The 23,243-nt window shown below is 42.0% G+C and overlaps 1 protein-coding gene across 2 annotated transcripts in view; it reads left to right on the forward strand.

The window, feature by feature from the left end:
• Positions 1-330: 330 nt before the first annotated feature.
• Positions 331-23,243, forward strand: part of MCCC2 (methylcrotonyl-CoA carboxylase subunit 2) — a 49,798-nt gene continuing 26,885 nt past the window's right edge. Inside the window, exons 1-6 of one of the 2 annotated variants that reach the window (XM_042451515.1) lie at positions 331-526; positions 10,187-10,253; positions 15,447-15,531; positions 16,381-16,482; positions 18,562-18,689; positions 20,112-20,224. In XM_042451515.1, coding sequence (XP_042307449.1) covers positions 386-526; positions 10,187-10,253; positions 15,447-15,531; positions 16,381-16,482; positions 18,562-18,689; positions 20,112-20,224 — 636 coding nt within the window. In that variant the 5' untranslated portion in view covers positions 331-385. The remainder of the gene's footprint in view (positions 527-10,186; positions 10,254-15,446; positions 15,532-16,380; positions 16,483-18,561; positions 18,690-20,111; positions 20,225-23,243) is intronic. The other variant, XM_042451514.1, reaches the window with a different exon arrangement.

Here is a 23,243-nt window from a genome sequence, read left to right on the forward strand (position 1 = left end):
TCCAGTTTGGGACTGCTTCCACTGCCCTGGCTCAAGGCTGGGGAATCCTGGGAACTGTAGTTTTGTGAGGCATTTAGCCTTCTCTGTCAGAGAGAGAGCTCTAGTGCCACAAGTACAAACTACAATTCCCAGGATTCCCTACCATTGAGAGCCAGGGCAGTTAAAGTGGTCTCAAACTGGGTTATTTATGCATTGTGCTTTGGAACTAAAGGCTCTCGTGGCTTTCCCAGAACCGTCCCTTTAACCAGTTCCGAGGCGAGACAGGATCCAGTGTGGGGTGTAGGCCCCGCTCCGCCTTTCCATTGGCGGCGATGGAGGGGGAGTGGTCGGCTCTAGGCCCGGGAAGTGGGCCTTTTCCTGGGCCTCCTCCTCCTCTTCCTCCGCCATGCTGCCGGCCCTGAAATGCCTCCTCAGTCGGTGCCCGAGGGGGGCTGCTGCTGGGGCTTTTCCTTTCCGCCGTGGCTACCATGGGGACCAGGTGGCCACGGTGGGCTCGCAGCCTGACGCCGCCTCCTCGCTTTATCAGGTAGGCCCAGGAGGAGGAGGAGGAGGCAGGGCCGAGCGGCTCCTGGGGAGGGTCTTCCTGACTGGGACCCCAGCCCCCGCCCGGCCCTGCGCTGTAGGAATGCTATTCAAAGTCGCAAGAGTGGGACCATGCGGCGGCAGGAAAGGCCTGCATCATCAATAGAAGTATGACAGTATCTAGGCCAGTGCTCCCCAAACTCTGCCCTTTAAGAACCATTTGGACTTCATCTCCCAGAAGCCTCAGCCACCTTGGCCAATAGCCTGGGATTCTGGGAGCTGAAGTCCTTAAAGAGCACAGCCTAGATCAAGGGAGTTCGAGAGATAGCCCTGTTAGTCTGTACAATCCATAGACAGAGAGACCTTGTCGCCCCTTTGAGACTCACTGAAAGGAAGAAGTTGGCAGCATGAGCTTTCCTAGACTTGGGTCTGCTTCCTCAGAGTGCAAGCCAGGGACAGACATATACACTTGGCCCTCCACATTTGCAGCTTTGACCTTTGCCATTTTGATTATGTATGTTTGCCCCTGGCTTCCTCTCCACTAAATGCATCTGAGGAAGCGGATTAACTGGAAGAAAGACATTGGCAGCATGAGTGTTCCTAGACTTAAGTCTACTTCCTTAGATGCATTTCCTCAGAGAAAGTAGACTCAAGTGTACAAAAGCTCATTCTGCCAGCTTCTCTCTTCCAGTCAATCTACTTCCTCAGATGCATTTGGCACTGGTAAAACTTTAGCCAAATGGAGAATCATGACCTGCAATTCGGAAAATCTTTCCATAGGAATGGTTGCGGGGCTTGCAAGAGCTGTTAAAATATGCTGGCCAGCACTGTTGGGTTATTTGTTTAAAAATAATAATAATAATAAAAAATAAAATTTTTATTTATATGCCGCCCTTCCAGAGATCAGGGCGGTTTACAATTACAATAAAACATCACACTCACAATAAAAACATCAGAAAAATACACAAATAATAAACAGAATAAAAGCCCCGTTAGCCAATCCTCTTGCAGAATACGAAGGAGGGGAGGCCTACTAGGACTCTGATTGGGGGAATGCGGTCTTAAACAGAAAGGTTTTTAAATCCTTTCTAAATTGGGCCAGGGAGGTGGCCGAGCGGAGCTCTGTGGGCAGCATGTTCCAAAGGGCCGGGGCTGTGATGGAAAAAGACTTCCTCGTGGTAGAGGTAAGCCTGGCCCCAGGCACCTCCAGTAGTTGCTGCCCAGATGTTCTGAGGGTGCGGGACGGAATGTACGGGGAGAGGCGGTCCTTCAGGTATCCTGGGCCCAAGCCATTTAGGGCTTTATAGGTCATTACCAACACCTTATATTGTGCCCAGAAGCAAATAGGCAGCCAATGCAGATCTTGTAGCACCGGTGTTATGTGGCTGGCCCTGGAAGTACCAGTGACCAGCCTGGCTGCCATATTCTGAACCAATTGTAGCTTCCGGGTTTGGTATAAGGGTTGCCCCATGTAGAGTGTGTTGCAGAAATCCAATCTCGAGGTTACCAGAGCGTGTACCACAGTTTCAAGGTCCCTCTGGGCCAGGTATGGGCGCAGCTGGCGAATAAGCCGAAGCTGATAACAGGTGCTCTTGACCGTCGCATTCACCTGAGCAGTCAGGTGAAGCGACGAGTCAAGAAGCACCCCCAGACTGCGCACGGAGTCCTTCACAGGGAGCGTGACCCTGTTCAGGACAGGTGGAACTACCGCCATTCCTGGACCAGGGGAACCTATCACAAGTACCTCCGTTTTCTCTGGATTCAATTTGAGTCGGTTTTCCCTCATCCAGCCCATTACTGACTCCAGGCACGCCACGAGAGGAGAGACGCCATCCTCAGTCACTGCATCAGTCGGAGACATAGAGAAGACTATTTGGGTGTCATCAGCGTACTGATAACCCCGCGCCCCATGTCTCCGGATGATCTCTCCCAGTGGTTTCATGTAAATGTTAAATAGCATGGGAGACAGAATGGCTCCTTGAGGGACCCCAGTTTTAAGGGCCCGCTCATCGGAGCACACGTCTCCCAGCTGCACCATCTGGGACCTCCCAGAGAGGTAGGACCGGAACCACTGGAGCGCAGTGCCCCCGATTCCCACCTCTGCCAGGCGCCCCAGAAGGATACCATGGTCTATGGTATCGAAAGCCGCTGAGATGTCCAAGAGCACCAACAGGGACACGCTTCCCCTGTCGATGCCCAGACGGAGATCATCGACCAAGGCGACCATGGCCGTCTCAACCCCGTAACCCCGTAGCCCGGAAGCCAGTTTGAAATGGGTCCAGATAATCCGTTTCATCCAAGACCGCCTGAAGCTGGATAGCAACCGCCCTCTCGATCACCTTCCCCAAAAGTGGCAGCAGCGAAACTGGCCGATAATTATTATGTACCAGGGGGTCGAGGGAGGGCTTTTTTAATAAAGGTTTTACAATGGCCAATTTAAGTTCAGATGGAAATTGCCCTTCCCTCAAGGATGTATTAATAATCTGGCGTAACAATAAAGTTACCGCCGGTCCCCCCTGGGCCGCTAGCCATGAGGGACAGGGATCGAGAGAGCAGGTCATCGTCCGAACACTTCCGAGGATCTTGTCCACATCATCGGTACTTACCAACTCAAACTGATCCAGTTTAATGGAGTCCACGGAGGCTCTGGACGCCTCTATGCTAGGTTCTGCCTGAATGTTGGCGTTAAAGTCCATGTTGCAGAGTCCCAGGTTTACTCCTCCCGCAACAATAATATGGTTGGTCCTCCACATTTGTGGTTCTGACTTCTGTGGATTTCATTATTTGCAGTTTTGGTTTAATATGTTGTTCTCTCTGGGAATCTCTGTGCTCCAGTGCAACTCTCCCAGAAGCTGACTATAGAGTTGTGCTGGAGAACCTGGGTGTTCATAAAGAAAATACTTTCCCAGGCATTTGTAGGTCCTCCAGCATGATTCTGTGATCAACCTCTGGCAGATATTGACCATAGAGTTGTTCTGGAGGACCTGGAGATTTCTAGAGAGATGTTCTCTCAAGTAAAAAGGTTAAATGGTTTTCTTATCTGCAGTCTTTCCACATTCATGGGGGTCCTTCACCCCTAACCCTAGTGAATGTGGGGGGACCACTGTACTTCATAAACTTCTCTAACAGAAGGTATTTAAACTGAGGCGGATATATAAGCTAAAACACAAACCAGGTGTGCTGCACATGCAGTTGGCCTTTTAGACACTTGGTGATAAGAGTGGGGTAGTAGTTTGAGTGTTGTTCTTGAATATTTGGTAGCTCTGGTATTGGAGTCCTGCCTTCCCACAAAGGTTACACTCCCCCATAACAGTGCCCAAGGTGGCTGTGTTGACACTATGACAGGGGTTTCAGAAGACTTTAGATTCCATCACGTGGGCGGTTTTCCCAGTGTCAGAGAACTCACTGAAAGGATATATTGTAGACAAAGAAATAATAATAATAATAATAATAATAATAATAATAATGATAATAATAATAATAAATTTTATTTTTATCCCGCTTTTCCGCGATGATCAAAGCGGCATACAGATTAAAATTCCAACATAAAAATACATACATGTCAATAAAAACAATTTAAAAGGATCATATTAAAAACAATTACATAGCCAGCTGAGTTAAAGATCCAAAAAACATTACAAAATCACTACAAAGTAGGGGGAAGGGCATAATATCACATCTCATGGGGGGAAAGCTTGGTGAAAAAAAAAGTCTTAAGGTTCTTTCTGAAAAGATCCAGGGAGGCGGTGGAACAGAGCTCGTCAGGAAGGTTGTTCCACATTTTTGGGGCCGAGATGGAAAAGGCCCTTTGCGAGGTCACTGCATATTGTGCAATTGGGACCCTCAGCAAATTCTTCCCGGCTGACCTGAGGGTGCGGGGCGGATTATATGGGGAGAGGCGGTCCTCCAAGTACCCTGGGCCCAAGCCATTTAGGGCTTTATAGGTAATTACCAACACCTTATATTGGGCCCGGAAGCGAATAGGCAGCCAATGGAGATCTTTCAGGATAGGTGTTATATGGTCTGCCCTGGAACATCCAGCGACCAATCTGGCAGCCATGTTTTGCACTAATTGAAGCTTCTGGGTTTGGTACAAGGGTTGCCCCATGTAGAGCGCATTACAGAAATCCAATCGAGAGGTTCCCAGAGCATGTACTACAGTTTCAAGGTCCCTCCAGTCCAGGTAGGGTCGCAGCTGGCGTATCAGCCGAAGCTGGTAGCAAGCGCTTCTGACCGTCGCATCCACTTGAGATGTCAATTGGAGCGACGAGTCCAGAAGCACTCCCAAGCTGCGAACTGAGTCCTTCAGTGGGAGCGTGACCCCATTCAGGACAGGTGGACAAATTTCACTACCTGGACTCGGGGAACCTATCACCAGTACTACCGTTTTCTCTGGATTCAGGCTGAGTTTGTTTTCCCTCATCCAGCCCATTACTTACTCCAAGCAGGCATTTAGAGGAGAGATGCCATCTCTAATCACCGCATCAGTCGGAGACACAGAGAAGCAGATCTGGATGTCATCAGCGTACTGATAACACTACGCCCTGTGTCTCTGGATGATCTCGCCCAGCGGTTTCATGTAAATGTTAAATAGCATGGGGACAGAATAGCTCCTTGAGGGACACCAGATGTGAGTCCCCTCTTATTGGAGCAAACGTCCCCCAGCTGCACCATCTGAAATCTGCCCAAGAGGTAGGAACGGAACCACTGGAGTGCAGTATCTAACTCCCTCAGGCGTTCCAGAAGGATACCATGGTCAATGGTATCGAAAGCCGCTGAGATGTCCAAAAGCACTAACAGGGACGCGCTTCCCCTGTCCATGCCCAGACAGAGATCATCGACTAAGGCGACCATGGCAGTCTCAACTCCATAGCCTGCCCGGAAGCCAGTTTGAAATGGGTCCAGAAAATCCGTTTCATCCAAGATCGCTTGGAGTTGGAAGGCAACTGCTCTCTCGATCACCTTTCCCCAAAAAGGCAGCAGCGACACAGGCCGGTAGTTGTTATGTATCAGGGGGTCTAAGGAGGGCTTTTTTAGCAGAGGTTTAATAACTGCTAATTTCAGGCTAGATGGAAACCGCCCCTCGCTAAAAGATGTATAAATTATGTGGTGCAGCATAGAAGTTACCTCAGTTCCCCCCTGAGCTGCCAGCCATGAGGGGCAGGGATTGAGAGAGCATGTTGTCTTCCTAACGCTTCCAAGAATCTTGTCCACTTTCTCGGTACTCACAAACTCAAAGTGATCCAGTTTAACAGAGTTCACAGAAGCTCTGGACACCTCTTATAGGTTCTGAAGAAATACTGGCGTCGAGATCAGCCCTTATCTGAGAGATTTTATCCGCGAAGAAGTTGTTAAATTCGTCACAGCAGGCTTTAGATGGCTCTAAGATGGGGTTCAGGGAGGGAGGCAGTTGTGGCTTTAGCAGCAGCTTTTCATGACAGCCAGCATGGCGTAGTGGGTTGAGTGTTGGACTAGGACTCTTGAGACCAGGTTCAGCCATGGAAACGTACTGGGTGACCTTGGGCAAGTCACTCTCTCTCAGCCTCAGAGGATGGCAATGGCAAACCCCCTCTGAAGAAACTTGCCAAGAAAACCTCATGATATGCCTTTGGCCACCATACTTCGGAAATTCCTTGAAGGCACACAACAGCAACAGCTTTCCAACTATTCAAGTTTCTTATTGACAGAGCTGAAAAAATCAAGGCGATTTTCTCCTTTATGCTTGTTTGCTGGGAAAATTGCATAGTTGGGGACATATTTTTTCCTAGTCATAATTAGTCTCTGCCTGACTTGGCTTCAGTCCTGTATATGTTTATTCAAAATAACTGATGTTAAGTGCTTCATATATCTGAGATCAGTAAGTTTAGGACTGCAGCATCAGATAGCAAAGCGTAAGAAGTCTCTATGCACCCTCTGCATACATCCAAGATGGTATGGGTCCTCTGAGGTGTACCAGCTGGTGTCTAGTTGGCTTTGTGGCTATAGGTTTTATTGGAAGATGATTGAGGGAAAGGGGAAAGTTTTCTATTAATTTCTTTCCCATACTTCTTCCCCCTTGAAATTAGTTTCCGTGTTCTGTTTCTGAATTTCAGTTAGTTTGGGGTTATTTATGAAAAATTTTCAAACCAGAAGTCAAAATAAGTCAGACGCACCCAACTGTGCTCATTAATTCTAAACAAATAACTGTGATACGACTTTTTAGGAGTCAAGTGATTCAAGTTATCTTGAAGTATACTGGTACTGCTATTATTTATTAAGGCCGTGATGTGCAGACCATTTTCTACCTGCCTGAAAATTGTGAGGTCCCTTCTAAGAGATGGCTATGCACTGAACAAATACAATACACGATACTGTGTGAAGTATCTGCGTAAATGAGTGCTGCCCTTCCTCACCTCTTTTGTTTGTCCTTCTCTGCAGATTTAATAAGATGTGGTGGAATACAGTTCTCAAGGCAGGGCAGATATAAATGTAATTTGGTGAGATAGAATGGTTATCTTTAATTTATGAAATCTAAAGATATAGCTGAGACCACAGGGCTAGAGCCAGAGAAAATGTCCAGCAGTTGTTTTTTCCTCCTAGTATGTTAATATTTACACTTTTCGACTATTCATTTTCTGTTTTTCTAGTTAACAACAGGTTCAGCTATGTTTTGCTGTAAAATCAGGGTCATAATAGGCTTTAAGATTTCAGTTCTACATGACTCACTAAATAAAACCATATACTTTGTATATAATAAACCACAGTTTGTCTATGGATGTGTCCTGGATTTATTCACCTAAATTTTCTCTTGTACTTTTCACTTTTGGAAAATCATATGTTGCTGTTAGATGTGAATTGACAAAATTGTTTGCTCAACTCCATAAACTGTTGTTTTAAATTATGATTTGTAAAGCAAATTGCCATTTTAGAGACAGTGGTAGGAAAATGGAGCATGTGAGGGTGGAAGGGAATTTATAGTGCTGTGTTTAGCCCTTGATACTTAAAGGATAGCTCTTCCTCTTGTTGTTGTGTGCCTTCAAGTCATTTTGACGGATGGCAGTCCTAATATGACTCTATTAAGGGTTTTTTTTGGCAGGATTTTCTCACAGGGGATTTGCTTTTGCCTTCTCCCGAGGCTGAGGTCGTGTGACTAGCCAACGGCCACCCAGTGGATTTCCATGGCTGAGCAGGACTTCGAACCCTGGTCTCCAGAGTTATACTCAAGCGCTAAGACCACTACACCATGCTGGCTCTCTAACAACACTCCACTTGTGGGATTTCCTTTCCTGGAGATTAGCTTGGAGCTGACTTTGAGACAAAGTTAAAAGAATCTTTTTCCGACAGGTCTTTGAGTAGGTAGCTGGGCATATAGAGCAATTTAGCTGGAATGTGGTGTATGTTGTATTTTGAAATCAGTAGTTTCTGTATATTTTTATTGTTATACTGATGTGGAGTATATTGTAACCAACTTTGAAACCATTTTGTGATGAAGCACAAGATACAGCTTGAATGCATAAATGAATGATCTCTGCAAAGTGAGATCATGGGGCAGGAGAAAATTAAAGAGAGTCAGATAGGTTTGCCCTGCTCCATGGCCATTATGCTGTAAGATTCTTAAATGGAGAGATTTGTAAGTTAGCTTTTAAGGTAATAGTGATTATGGCAAAAGTAGAACCTAGGGACAGAACCACCATACCTTGGAAAATACTTGCACCAAAATCCTTATTTGTTCAAGTAATGCATATATTGGAGTGAAGGGAGAAAACTGGAAGAAGAGACAACGTTTAGCTAGACCAGGGGTAGGCAACCTGCGGCCCGCGGGCCGGATGCGGCCCGGCAAGGCCTTGGGACCGCCCCCCGGCCTGGTCCTGCCACCGACTGCCACTGGGGCCTTTGGGGGGCAATTGTCTATAGAAGCCTCAGAAACATGCATTTATATTAAGATTTTTTTTAAAATCAGCAAATTTTTTTCATGTGTCCTCCATTTTTTTTTAAAAAAAGTGTCTTCCATTTGAAAATTTTGTCCTACATTTGTCCTGGTTTATTTATATATTTAATTTTTTAAAAATTATTTAATTATTTATTTTTTGGCTTCGGCCCCCCAGTTGTCTGAGGGACAGCAACCTGGCCCCCGGCTCAAAAAGGTTGCCTACCCCTGAGCTAGACTGTTTTTCCCTCTGCAGGAACTAGAGAACATGATTCAGTTGGAAAAAAGTGTTGAGGACAAATGCCTCCATTCTCTCCTCACTCGCTGATTCTTATGCGGGTCTTGGCTTTTGGAGACATCAGTATTGTTTTAAGATGTGAAAAATACATTACAGAACACATTAAAACTATCACTTCATTTCCCCTTTCAACAGTTAATGAGGGAAGAAAGGTTAAATAAAGAGGCATACCTGAAAGATGTAGGTGGGTTTTAATTTGCGCACCTGCTAGGAATATCTTAATCATCTTGTCCTTCTGATTTATCTTTGTGTATGACTATTTTAACATTAGTCTCGTAATGGAACATAAAATGTAATATAAATATGATGATTTAGTAATTTTTTTAAAAGTTAGGGCTTGATGAATATTAATGATTGAAAGAGATCTTTGACCCAGGATCTTTCTTGTACACGTATGACTCCATCTCTTTCTTTCAGAAACTGCCCTACCCTGTGTGATTAAATTGGTGATTCAGGATGTTGTGTTAAATCAACAATGGCTCATTCCTGGTAATTGTGAAGGTCGAGCTAACCTAAATTCATTTTTTAAAAAAACCCACAGAATTCCCAAAGCTTTCTGTCATCAAAATAGATTTTGTCAACTACTTAAATGACATTCTAGATGTAGACTTTGATTTCAATAGTTTCTTTCATTACATGGAAGAACATACAAACAAACTTTCCCCTAAATTCCTTGCATTTCAAAAGGAACTTGTCAACATTGTGTTGTTCTGTTGTGACAACAGAGAGTCAGTTGGGAACTTTACTGCATAGTCCTTTAAATTAATTTTGTAAAAACTGTACTGCTCTTCAGCCAAGCATCCAGGCCAGTTTACAAAACAACAACAGCCCAATAAAATATAACAAAACATTGTTTGAGCCAGTGAAGATACCTACCTGCTACCAGATATCTGCCTGCCACCAAAATTGTAACAATTTTGGAGCAAGTGTTCTGGGTAAGAAAAGTACTGGGAAGTGTTCTGGAAAACTGTTTCTGAGAAATAGGAAATACCATAGATGGAGACACTACTGAGAAAGCTTGCTATTTGATCGCACCCCATATTTCTAATGGAGGGGGCATCTGTAGAAGAACATCTCGTTATTTTAACAAAAAGGAACCAACTTTTAAAAACTGAAACTGTTTACATGTGTACTGTGAAAATGTCTGAAACAGAAATAATGTTAATTTAGCATCCCACTGCATTTAGTGGGGCTTACTTCCAGGAAAAACTGCATGAGATTGTGGCCACAAGGGAAATCAGTAGAAAGAAAATACAATTAAAATAGTGGATCAATTTAAATGTATTGAATAAGCCAGTACATTTTGAGTAATGTGTTTTACAAAAGTGTTGTTGCTTTTTTAATGTCATTGTTCAATAATAGATAATGAAAAAGGGAGAAAGACTTTATCTCCAATTTAATTATTTTAATGTCATTAGCCTTTTTAAACAATATGCTATTTGTTTTTATATTCCATCCAGGAAAATTATGAAAGAATGAAAGCATTAGTAACAGAACTCCAACAGAAATCTGAAAAAATCAGGTTAGGTATGTGTTGCCTTGCAATTTCTCTTATTAGAGCATTTTGTAATTTTTCTTGATTTTGCGTATTGTGCAAAATGAGTTTACAAGTGAAACAGACTTAGCAGTAGAACTAATATTACTAATTTACATAAGTTTAACATCATTGTTCACTTAACACAGTGTAAATGGAAGAAGTGTTATGTCGTTTGCCCAGAGACCTTACACACACCTAGAAGAATTATAACGTTAGCTGAACTTGTGTTGGATACAACAAACAACTAAAAATCATAGGAGGTAATGGAAGAGATACATGCCGGTTCAGCTGTGATCACTGTAGAATGGTGACTGTATAATCATGCCAGGGTAGTTTTTATGGATTATGCATGTTTTTATGAAGTATGTGTGTCATGCCTGTTAACTTTTGTATATGTTTATGTTATTTTATACTATTTTAGAAGATTTTAACTGTTTTAAATTTTATTGTAGTTTTTAAAAAAATGTTTTTATCTGTGAGTCCCTTCTGGGAGAAAGGTGGCATACAAATCAAATAAATAAATAAATAAATAAATACAGTACTGTAGCTGGAAACATCCTGCAGGTAAGTCCATGGAGTTTAATGCAGGCAGATAAGAAGGTTAGGGAAAGATGAATGATTTGCTTTGTCCTTCTTTCAATTTTCTGTCCTGGCTGTGGTTGAAGGAAAGGGTTTTGATTAAGTTGCCCCTGTCACCATGCCAGAAGTTCACCAAGCTCACAGGTCCCAAGAGAAGAGCACTGGGAGGGCGTCAGACCATCTCCCCTCTCCCTTGCTGCCACTCCAGAGGTCTACCAGGCCCATTAGGCCCAGGAGAAGAATGCTGTAGGGGGAGGTGCTGGATCATCTCTGCCCCCAACCGCACCAGAAGTCCACCACCAGGCCCAGAAGGCATTGGGAGGAGGGTGCTGGACCATCTCTGCCCCACACACATTGCTGTTGCAGAGTACACCATGGGTGGCATCCTGTCCCCACCTCTGCCACCAACAGGATATAAGACACGAGAGAAGCAGGCAACCAAGAGGATAGACCAGAGGGAGAGAAATTTGGAAGGGAAGGGAGGAAGAGGGCAGCAATGAAGGAGACATGAGGATTGGGAGGAAAAAAGGTAAAAGTAGATCTGGAGCGGATCCAAAGTGGGGATGGAAGAAAGCTACTGGGAAACAGCAGTAGTGGTGGCTGACCCTGCTGGAGTATCTTTTAGAGACTACAGCAGTGACACCCTAGCTAACGTGTGTTAGTTACAAAGAGATGTCAAGGGGAACCTCCTTGTGATAATCTTTCATCAAGAAAATTCCAGGATGAGACAATCTAAAACAGAACAAGAGACAGGGCAGGAACAAGAGACAGGAAAAGGACACAAACAGAGAACTAAAATGGCAGAACAGAAGGCAAGCACAAATAAGATTGTGGACAAGTGCACAACAGAAGAAAATAAAATGGGAAGCCACACAGCACATACGTTTAAAAATGAAAAGAAGGTCTGGAGCTGTGCCATACATATTATAGGTACATGGAATGTGAAAGGCATGAACCAAGGGAGGCTAGACATAGTAAAAATGGAAATGGAACATATAAATATAGCAATACTAGGAGTGAGTGAGCTAAAATGGACAGGAATGGGACATTTTGAGTCAGATAACTACACAATGTTCTACTCAGGAAATGAATAAAGGAAGAATGGAATAGCAAAATCTGTCAAAGAATATAACATAATCAGACCGAATCATGTCAATAAGGCTTAAGGGAAAGCTAATAAACACCACCATAATCCAAGAATGCACACCTACTACAGAGGCAGTGGAAGAAGAAATTGAGAATTTCTGTGACAGATTTCAGGAAGAAATTGACAACATGCCATAATAAGACTGCTTAGTAATCATAGGTGACTGGAATGCCAAAGTAGGATGCAGAGCAAAATCAAAGACAGTATGGAGTTTGGTCTCAGTTCAAGAAGCAAAGCGGCTGTGTAGGAACAGGGCTGTGGCAACGACACACTGCAGCCGCAATCTGGCCTTTCCATGGCGTGAAAAGGAGCTGCAAAAAGCGGCTCCTTTTTGCACCCTGGAAAGGCCATAGCTTTAAGGCACTCCTTTGGCACTGTGTTGTGTGAATTCAGCACCAGAGGAGCGCCGTGACGATGTGTGCCATGTGGAGTGGCATGCGGTGTCACGCCACCATGGATGCGGAGTCAGAGCATGCGACCCCAGGATGGTGTGCACAGCCCAAAGTAGGAGAAGTGGCTGATAGTTTTGTGAGACCAAAAATCTAGACATTTTTAAAATATTTTCAAACTGTGGATGGTTGAATCCATGGACAAAGAGTTTGTGGATACGGAGGACTGACTGTATAAAAATGTGGAAGGTTGAATGACACCTTGGAAGAAGAAATTTATGAAGATGAACCCCAAATTTTGGAAAGTAAAGTGAAAGCTGTACACAAAGCAATTGAACAAATCACCAAGAACAAATGACATCCCAATAAAATCCACAGGGATGGATTCAAGCTTAGTTCTAACTAAAATCTGCCAAAAAATATGAAAAACAAAGCAGTGGTCCACAAACTGAAAGTGATCAATATATATTACCATCCATAAAAAAGGATACACAAAAAATTGCAGTAATTACAGAACCATTGCACTGATTTCCCATGCAATCAAAGTCATCTCAAAATTCTGCAGCAAATTCTACCATATTTGGCACAAGAAATCCCTGAAGTGCAACCTATATTCAGAAAAGGAAGAAGCACTAGGGATCACATTGCAAACATACATTGGATAATGGGATGCACCAGGGAATTACAGAAGAAAATCTGCATGTGCTTTATTGATTACATCAAAGCTTTTGACTGCACAGATCATGAAAAGCTATGATTTGTGCTTAGAGGAATGGGAGTACCACAATATCTAATTGTCATGATATGTACCGTGTATTCAGGACAAGAGACAGCCATCAGAACAGAACATGGAGAAACAGAATAGTTCCCAGTCAGTATTCTGCCTTGCCTGACCCTTTTCCTATCACTCTTTCTATTCAACTTGTAAGCTGAAAGTATTGTACACAAAGCAGTCTTAGACTCAGAGGCAGGAGGAGCGAAGATTGGAGGCAGGAACATTAATGACTTAAGCTACGGAGATGACACAGTACAGTACTACTAGCAGAAACAGAGACCTGAAACAATTATATTAATAGATATTTAAATTTTAATTGTACAGTGGACCCTTGTTATACGCTGGGGTTTGGTTCCAAGATCTCCCGTGTATAACAAAATCCGTGTACGCTCAAGTCCCATTAAATATAATGACAAAGCAAAATGGTGTCCCTTATAAAAAATGGAAAATCAAGGTAAATTTATACTTTTTTGGAACATTTTCAAACCGTGTATGCTTGAATTCGTGTATAAAAAATCCGTGTATAAGAAGGGCCAACTGTATTATGTTTAATTCTGTTTTAAGGGCCGGATCTGAGATATAATATTGAATGTGGATATTTTAAAGTGTTGTGAGCCGCTTTGATTGTCTCGGCACAGAAAAGCAGGATAAAAATAAAAGTTTTATTTGTTTATTATTTATTACTGGAGAAGGTTAAGGAGAAAAGTGTCAAGGCTGGATTAATGCTGAACATAAAAACAATAACAAAAAAAGAATGACCATTGAAGATCTACAACAGGCAACAAGAACATTGAAATAGTCAAAGAGTTCCCATACCTTGGTTCAAATATTGATCAGAATGGAAACTGCAGTCAAGAAATCAGAAGAAGTCTAGGATTAGGAAGGGCAGCTATGATAGAACTAGACAAATATCATAAAGTGTAAAGACGTAACTCTGAACACTAAAGTGAGGATAATCAAAGTCATTGTATTCCCTATTATCATGCACAGATGTGAGAGTTGGATAGTTAAAAAAGCTGATAGAAAGAAAATCAATTCATTTGAGATGTGGTGCTGGAAAAGAGTGCTGAGGATGGCCAGGAAAACAAGCAAATGGGTTTTAGAACAGATCAAACCCGAACCATCCCTGGAAGCCAAGATGTCTAAATTGAGCTCGTCGTACTTTGGCCACATCATGAGAAAGCATGATTTATTAGAAAAGGCAATGATGCTAGGAAAGACAGTAGAAAGAGAGGAAGACTACATAGCAATAACAAGTACATTTCTATACCGCTTATCAGTGCACTTAAGCGTCCCCTAAGCGGTTTACAATGTGTAAGTTAATTGCCCCCAACAAGCTGGGTACTCATTTTAGTGATCTCAGAAGGTTGCCAGGCGGAGTCTACCCTGAGTCCCTGGTTGGTATTGAACTCACAACCTTGTGGTTTATGAGTGAGAAGCTGGAGTACAAGCATTTAACCACTGCGCCACCAGGGCTCTTGAGATGGTTAGACTTGATCAGAGAGGACATGACCTTGGGCTTGGAGGACATGAGCAGAGCAGTGAAGTACAGTGGGTCTTGGAGACATCTTATACATAGGGTTGTCATGAGTTAAGGGGGACTCGAAGGCAATTAGCAACAACAACAAATGTTTACCATTGCATCTACTTTTATTTTGAATTAATGCATACCAATTTAGACTTGGAATCCACAGTCTAAGTGGTTTCCAAGACCCGCCTCAAACAGAAAATTTCCAGCTTCTGGAAGTTAGTCTTGGTTACTGCGATACAACTGCTACAGAAGAATGATTTACATGATTGGTGTTCCATTTGTCTCCAGTAATACATACAGTTTTTTAGTGCAGACCAGAAAGTGACTTATTCACACAATATACTGGCTCTTTCTACCCTTCCATATTTTTGTATTCTTGATCCTTCCTTTTCTAGATGTGGATTCCATTCCCCTCCCATCACTGTTCTGTACTGTTGTTCTGTACCATTAGATAAACAGGGATGATTTCTTTCTTTAAGATTATTTTCTGCTCTCCAAATCACAAGGTTACACAAGTTTGCTTTGTTGATATTTCTTTCTTGTACGTGAGTGGTGTGGTTTTGTTGACTTGGGAAATTGTTGACAATTGATATCAGAAGGGATGATGGTGATGATAGAACGAACAAAAGATGAAAAAAAAAGGTTATCCTATTTGTGTTGTTACTGTTATTTCTAAGGGATGGATGTGTTTTGGTCAATTGCTTGCACAAGTAAGAATAATAAAATATTATACCTGTAGTAATCCAAAATATTATGTGACAGGTGGTGGAGAGAAATCCCGAAATCTTCACACATCAAGAGGAAAATTGTTACCTAGAGAAAGAATTGACAGACTTATAGATCCTGGGTGGGTACTGTACTTGCTATTTAATTGTTAATATTTTAACATATAACACATGGGATGCTATATCATTTCAGATTATATAAAGTGGCTATGATTTCCAAAGAGGAATATGGTTTAAAATGAACATGTATTATTGTTGTTATTTTTAGCAACCTTGATTGTGCCCTAGTTAGAGTTGAAAGATGTGATAATCTCCCCTTCATTAAAATGCAAGTTTACAAAACTATCAAACCCTAAAGTTCTCCATCTGTAATAGATCTATTCTGCTCTGGTCAGGCCCCACCTGGAATACTGTGTCCAGTCCTCAGCACCACAATTTAAAAAGGATGTTGAAAAACTGGAGCATGTCCAAAGGAGGGCGACTAAAATGGTAAAGGGTCTGGAAACCATGCCGTATGAGGAACGACTTAGGGAGCTGGTGATGTTTAGCCTGGAGAAAAGAAGGTTAAGAGGTGATATGATAGCCCTGTTTAAATACTTGAAAGGATGTCATATTGAGGAGGGAGCAAGCTTGTTTTCTGCTGCTCCAGAGACTAGGACCCAGAACAATAGATGCAAACTCCAGAAAAAGAGATTCCACCTCAACATTAGGAGGAACTTCCTGGCAGAAAAAGCTGTTCAACAGAGGAACACTCTTCCTTGGAGTGTAGTGGAGTCTCCTTCCTTAGAGGTCTTTAAACAGAGGCTGGATGGACATCTGTCAGGGATGCTTTGATTTAGATTTCCTGCATGGCCGGGGGTTGGACTCCATGGCCCTTGCAGTCTCTTCCAACTCTATGATTCATTGATCAGCATCAGATTGCTTCACGTGATTAACTTCCCTGACATCTTATCTTTTTTTCTTCTCCTCAGGTCTCCATTTCTGGAATTTTCCCAGTTTGCTGGTTACCAGCTGTATGGTCAAGAAGACGTACCAGCAGGAGGCATCATTACAGGCATTGGGAGGGTATCAGGGTGAGAACTGCTGCTGTACTGTCTGTAGTATTGCTTTCGGTTCTGATGCTTTTTCTGAATATTGGAAAACAATCCCAAGAGACTAGAATTAATAGATTTCTTAGCATGGTGTCCCTGCTCTGTCTGCTTGTTCATCTCTGTGATCAAATGTTATAGTTTGTCTTGCTTTATCAACTGATTATCATTTCCATTTCAGGGTCATTTCAGGGTCAGGCAATTCAAAGAAGTCATTCAGTAGTATTAGTGAAAGCATCTTTTGCCTCATTCTTTCTTGTTGGATAGTGAAATAATGGTTTAATCAGTATACATTCTATGGTACCCAGGAATTGCTGAGCAAAGAATTCTGCTGCTATTAAAGTAAGAGTGGTGTAGTATAATAATGCTGTGATGCCTCTTGCTTAACAGAGAATCAAAATTATAATAAATGACAAATATTATAGACTAAAGCAGTGGGTCCCCAAACTGTGCTCTTTGAGATTTTAGACTTCAGCCGAGGCTTCTGGGAGCTGAAGTCCAAAATCTCTTAAAGGGCACAGTTTGGGAACCACTGGACTAAAGGATGGGGTTAAGGCAAATTGTTATTAGTGCCAGATAGCATTTAGGATGCTGGGCTCATGTTTGTTTCTATTGTTTCAATGGCTAGAGATGCTTTTTACTATCTCCAAATACACAAAAGATGATAGATGTGTTGGCTTCCAGATGTTGGATGACATCTCCCATCATCCCTAACCTTTGGCTATGTTGACTAGAATTGTTAGGAGTTGCCACATGCTTTTCAACTTAATTTGTTGTTGTTGTTGTTAACTGCCCTTGAGTCGACCCAGACCCATGTTGACTCTGTAGATGAGACATCTCCAAGCCCTGTTGTCATTCACTGCTCTGCTTAAGTCCTGTAGATTCATGCCTGTGACCTTCCTAATTGAATCTAGCCATCTGGCATGTGGTCTTCCTCTCTTTCTGCTGCCCTCTACCTTTCCTAGCATTATTGTCTTTTTGAGTGAGTCATGCCTTCTCATCATATGGCCAAAGTATGACAACTTCAGTTTCATCAACTTGGCTTCCATGGAGAGTTCTTGTTTAATCTGTTCTACGACTTATTTGTTTATCTTTTTGGCTGTCTCCAGTATCCTCAGCACTCTTCTCCAGCACCACATCTCAAATTTATTTCTTTTTCTTATCTGCTTTTTTTTACTGACCAGCTCTCACATCTGTACATGGTGATGGAGAATACTATGGTTTGGACAGTTTTGGATTTGGTGCTGAGTGGTATGTCTTTGTTCTTTAGGATCTTATCTTTGCACTTTCATCTTTCACCTTTCTTAGTAATTGTTCCAAATCTGTGATGTTTTCCACTAGTAATATGGTGTTGTCCACATGTCTAAGATTCTTGAAGTTCCTTCCTCCTATCTTCACTCCTCCGCCTTTTGGGTCTAATCCTGCTTACATTATTATATTTTCTGCATTCAGGTTGAACAAATAGAGTGATAGAATGCAGCCTTTCCTGACCCTTTTGTCAATTGGGAATCAATATGTTTTTCCAAATTCTGGTCTAACAGTAGCCTCTTGTCCTAAGTACAGATTTCTCATCATGGCTATCAGATGTAGTGGCACTTTAGAATCATCCATAACTTTTCATGATCTTTGTAGTCAAATGCTTATATAAAGCACATGCTTCATATAGTCATTTTCTCCCTCAGAAAAGCGTATTTCCATTTTTGAGGACTAAACTAATGTAGCAAAGACTGTTCTTCAAGTTTCTGGCTTTCTTCTTCTCCCAAAGTCTTTAATGTGCTGTTGACATTAGTGGATTGAAGATTAGAGCCTTCACAATATTCTTCCTTGGATGGTGCAACAGATATTGAATGTAGCTTTGTCAAGATCTGTTTAATAATAACAAATGTTTGTGTAACAACCTCTTTTATAGGATTGGGTTAATGAAAAGCTTTGTCAGATTTACTTGGAGCTGCAAATCCGAACATGCTTAATTGGATTAAAGTTCCATTGATTTCAAAGTTAACTTTAGTAATTCTTTTAGTCAATTGTGAAATGTTGAGTTATTGTGAATTATTTTTATTTCAGAATAGAGTGTTTGATTATTGCCAATGATGCAACTGTCAAAGGTGGAACATACTATCCAATCACTGTAAAGAAGCATCTGCGTGCTCAAGAAATTGCAATGCAAAATTATCTCCCTTGTCTTTACTTAGGTAAGTCCTGTTCCAAATGTAATTGTTCATTCATGACCTAGGATTTGAAGCAGGCACTATTTTTAAGAGGCTGCTGTCATCATGCAACCATTGTAAAATAATCTGTTTTTACTAGTAGCTTGATTAATAAGCTACATTGTTTTTTATTCAGTGATTTAGTCCAGATATCTCACCAAATGATGGTTAAAGGAAGCCCAACTGGTTGGCTTGATGTCTGAATTGAGAAAATGTGGCTTACAGTCAGCTAGCTAACTCCAAAAGGAAATGTGGTTTGAAGGAGGTTTGCAGACCCAGTTATAGTTTGGAGTGATGTCTGAATTGTTTATCAGTTCATATATGTCAGTCACTTCATCTTCAGAGGATGCTGCATCAAAGAGGGGATTGAATTTTTAAAGAAGAGTACTGCAGATGAAAAATAAAATTAGATTAGTTATTCTAAATTATATTCTGTACCTTTTAGAACTTGGTGGGAAACCTGTGGTCCTCCAGGTGTTGGACTACAGCTTCCATTACTCCTGGCTTGTCTGACAATTATTGAAGAGTACCAAGGTCTCAACTAATGGTTTAGGATTTCAGATAGTGTTTTGAGTTGCATATATGGTTTGTGCAAATTGGTTTGCTGTTGGAGCCGAAATTAGGGTCTGGAACCCTGAACCATGACTCAAGTGCGGTGCCACGTCCACACCTCCAGGTGCTGCACTTGCGTTGTGGACGTGTCACAGATGACATCCTCTCTGAGTTCTTTTTTTAGCAGGTTCTTTTCGGAGCAGAGGGAGCTTGTGTGGTTTGTTTGCTACGGGCTCCCTCCGGAGGGAAAATGGGTGGCTCCAGACTGCCTCTTTGGGGAGGTCTGTCAAGCCCTTAGAATACCTAAACTGATCCAGTCTATCTTTGTGGGTTTTTTTAAATGGTTAAATATGTTAAATGCAGAAAATGGATTTTTGCATATAATACACATTGTGCAGGAAAGAATAGTGGAAATGATTGCATCATATAGCAAACTTTGTATTAGCAAGTTTTGTTATTTCATTATTTACTAGAAAAATAGCTGACAAATCTTGTTGACAGATGAAAGGGAGTGTACCTAAAGTAGTGCATGACTACAGTAGAATCTCCAGGTTTCCTCTTGCTCAAGTCGGGATCTGTTACAGTATTTCCTTCATTTGTAAGAATAATGGTGGAACTGACTTGGATGAAGCACTCTGAATAAAAGGAGCATGATGCTTCATCCAGTCAATTGTCTTTTGAAGGCTCTTGATTGTATTACAGCAGCAACCATAGCGGATTATGTGCTTTGGGCAAGGGAAGAGAGCAATACCCCACTCTGCCAGTCTGAGCTGCCTCATTGTCTCCCTCAAAGGGAATGATGTTATGTTGAGATAATATGTTATTTATAAATCTTTACTCTTTATTTTAATTTAGTTGACTCTGGAGGTGCAAATTTGCCTCGTCAGGCAGAAGTGTTTCCAGACCGTGATCATTTTGGAAGGATTTTCTATAACCAAGCGGTCATGTCCTCACAAAGAATTCCACAGGTAATTTTATTTAGGAATAAAAGCAGAAATAAAATGAAATTTAGGCGCCTTACAGACGGGCCTAAGTGGCGGCGGCATTGCGCCAGGAATACGTGCGAGGGGCGGCACTTCCGGACGCGCCTTGCCCCTCGCGCGTATTCCGTATGGCAAGATGGCGGCGCCCTATACAGACGGGCGTGGCCATCTTGACGTAACGGATGCGCAGCATCCGGACGTCTAAACCCGGAAGAGACGTCGCGAGTGCGCACTTTGGCACTTGCGACGTCTCTTCCGGGTTGCCGGAAGGAGCGCGATTTTTGCGCTCTTTTTTACAGCACGGGGGAGTCGCGTGGTTTGGCTGCAGCGGCTTCCCCCCACTGCAACCAGCAGCGGCCCAAGACCGCCCCTTTTGGGCGGCCTGTAACGGGCCTTAGACTGCAGACAAGTATATGTGGAGTGCTCATGCCTCTTGGAACTGAATACTAATTGTAAGACAAACATGCACACAAATAATCTTCTTTAAGGTGAGACAATTATGATTCCTAATGATTTCTAAAGAAAATAGCTATTTAAGCATACCTGCTTTTGATTTCTCTGAATGTTTCCCTTAAAAATGATTGTTTATGACAACTTCCACTCTGCTTGTGGGTGAGCTTCTTTTTCACTTCCAGTCCTTGAGTAGGGTGTGATGATTTAAAGTTATATCTTGATTACAGTGTCTGCCATATATTGCTGGACTGCAGGTCCTACTATCCCTCAAAATTGCCTGTGCTGATCTGAAGGGCTGCACATTATCCATCCCCCTACGTTAGAAGGAGCTGTGTTTAATCCCAAGGAAAACTAGTTGAAATTAGTAGCATTGTTAAAGATTTGATTGGATGCTTCCAAGCACAAATGTTCAATATAGGAAAATATATTAATGCTAGAACTGCAAAATCATCAAGCAAGTATTTTTCCTTTTATACATTTTTGTTATTGTGTGCCTTCAGGTCATTTCCAACTTAGTCATTTCCCAATGGGTTTCCATGACTGAGGGGGAATTTGCACTCTGGTTTCTAGGCTACTACATTGTGCTGGCTCCATAAAAGAAATAGCAGTGTAGAGGGAAAACCATGCTGACCTTAGTTGATGTTATGCTAGGAAGGAGCATGACAACAAGATGTCATTTGGTGTCTCTTGACGTACATGCCTTCTCCTACCCCATCACTATTTAGCTTAGAATGTGCACTAAGGTACCTGAAAAAAGAAGTTGGTGTGATTTTTTTTCTTCAGCAAAATGAGCAGAGCATTCTCATAAATTTTGCACTGGATTTAAAAAGGGTACTTGCCTATGACATCAATCATGATCACGATCATCATGTATTTATAACACCCTTTCACCAAAGGGTGAAACATCAAAGTATAAAATCAAGGAGGAGGATAATAAAACATAACACCATAAATACATATGAATTGAAATCCCCAACACCCCACCAGCCACTTATCCATCTCAGCATCCTAAGGTATAACTCAACAATTTAATCTGGTGAATCAAAGAGAAAGGTCTTCAACCCCTTATGAAAACAGGTGAGATCTCCTCCAGCTGAAGATCATTCCACAGATGCAGAGACAGATAGCGAAGGCTTGCAGCCTTGACAGAGCTGTGTGCATTGGTGGAACAGACAATAATCTTTTGACTGCAGATCTTAGATTCCTAGATGCTACATACCATGCTGGCTGAGTTGCCAGGTATTGGAGGAGCCTGAAATACCAGAACCAGAAGTTTGGAACAGGCTTTGGCCCATACTGGTAGCTTGTGAAGGGATCTATCGGAGAAGAGTGAATATTTAGGGAGGTTTAAAACAATGTGTTCTGGATTAAATCCAGAAGACAAACCTTCCAGTAGGCTATTACAGTAATCTAAGCATGATTTAACCAACTACATAGGTGGGCAATCTCAGTGGTCAAAAACGTATGACTCCTACAGATGAAAATTACACTTTTTGTTACTTTGATAAAGGGGCACAGACAAACAATAATCCAGCAAGGCTCCGAGGTTTCTGGCAACTGAGACGGGATTTAGTTGCTGGCTCTGTCCCTTTCTCTGTTATTCAAACAGATTGCCTTAACTTTAAAAAAAAAACTAAATCAAAATACTGTTTGTAGGTTTTGGATCTAAAAACAAGTTTGTTTTCTGTCTTGTGTGGTTTTTTTTAAATTGTAAAACTGCTCTTTGTAGAACTGTAGGCTGGAAAGGAACAGACATGTCTAACCACATGATGGCAAGCATGTTTCTAGAGTTTAATGATTCCTAGCTTTCAAGACATCTGTAGTCATCCCTTTTTTAAAATATGTTAAATAGCAATTGGAGTTCCCTGCTTTTTCCTACCTCCGCCCCCAAATTTGTATTGGCCGTATGGGAACCTAATGAAAGGATAATTTTTCCCACAAGGCATGATGGATTTGTATAAATTGGTGAGCAAATAGATGTTTCTCAATGGTTGACATTAAAACATGGGGGGAGGAGTTATTTTTGCTTTTTCCAAATGAAGTATTCTGAGCCATAAAATGTCTTAATGACATGACTATTTGCCTGTGGCATTTTGTACTGTATCTTCAGTAGGCATAATGGACATAATGGAGGCCTATTCAGTTAATGATGAAGCCTAATTTACTCTGTCTTTCACAGAGCACATTTGCTTTTAATAAAAACCCATTGAGACAGCAGGGTTGAAGGTTATAATCCTATTATTTTTCTTCATTGTTTTTTCAAGCTCTTTCCACACTTTTTCAGTACTTGTGAGATAATAATGCTTTCTTGCTTTCTGTACAAAGCTTTGCAAAAGAATCAGTGGTTACAGTAGACTCATAGAATGAGCTACAGAGTAAAGTGCAGATGGGCAAATGGCCCCTACCCTTTGTTCCTTTGTGTGTCCACCGTACACACTCACACTGCATGCACTCACTTATCACCCCCTCCTTTCTCTAGAGAACTCTGAATACAATGGCCTGTGTTTAGCAAGTGGCCTTGAGGAGTTTAGCTAGCTCAGCTAAGTATCTC

This window comes from Sceloporus undulatus, chromosome 2, assembly GCF_019175285.1.
Source record: "Sceloporus undulatus isolate JIND9_A2432 ecotype Alabama chromosome 2, SceUnd_v1.1, whole genome shotgun sequence".
NCBI classification, from domain to species: Eukaryota; Metazoa; Chordata; class Lepidosauria; order Squamata; family Phrynosomatidae; genus Sceloporus; species Sceloporus undulatus.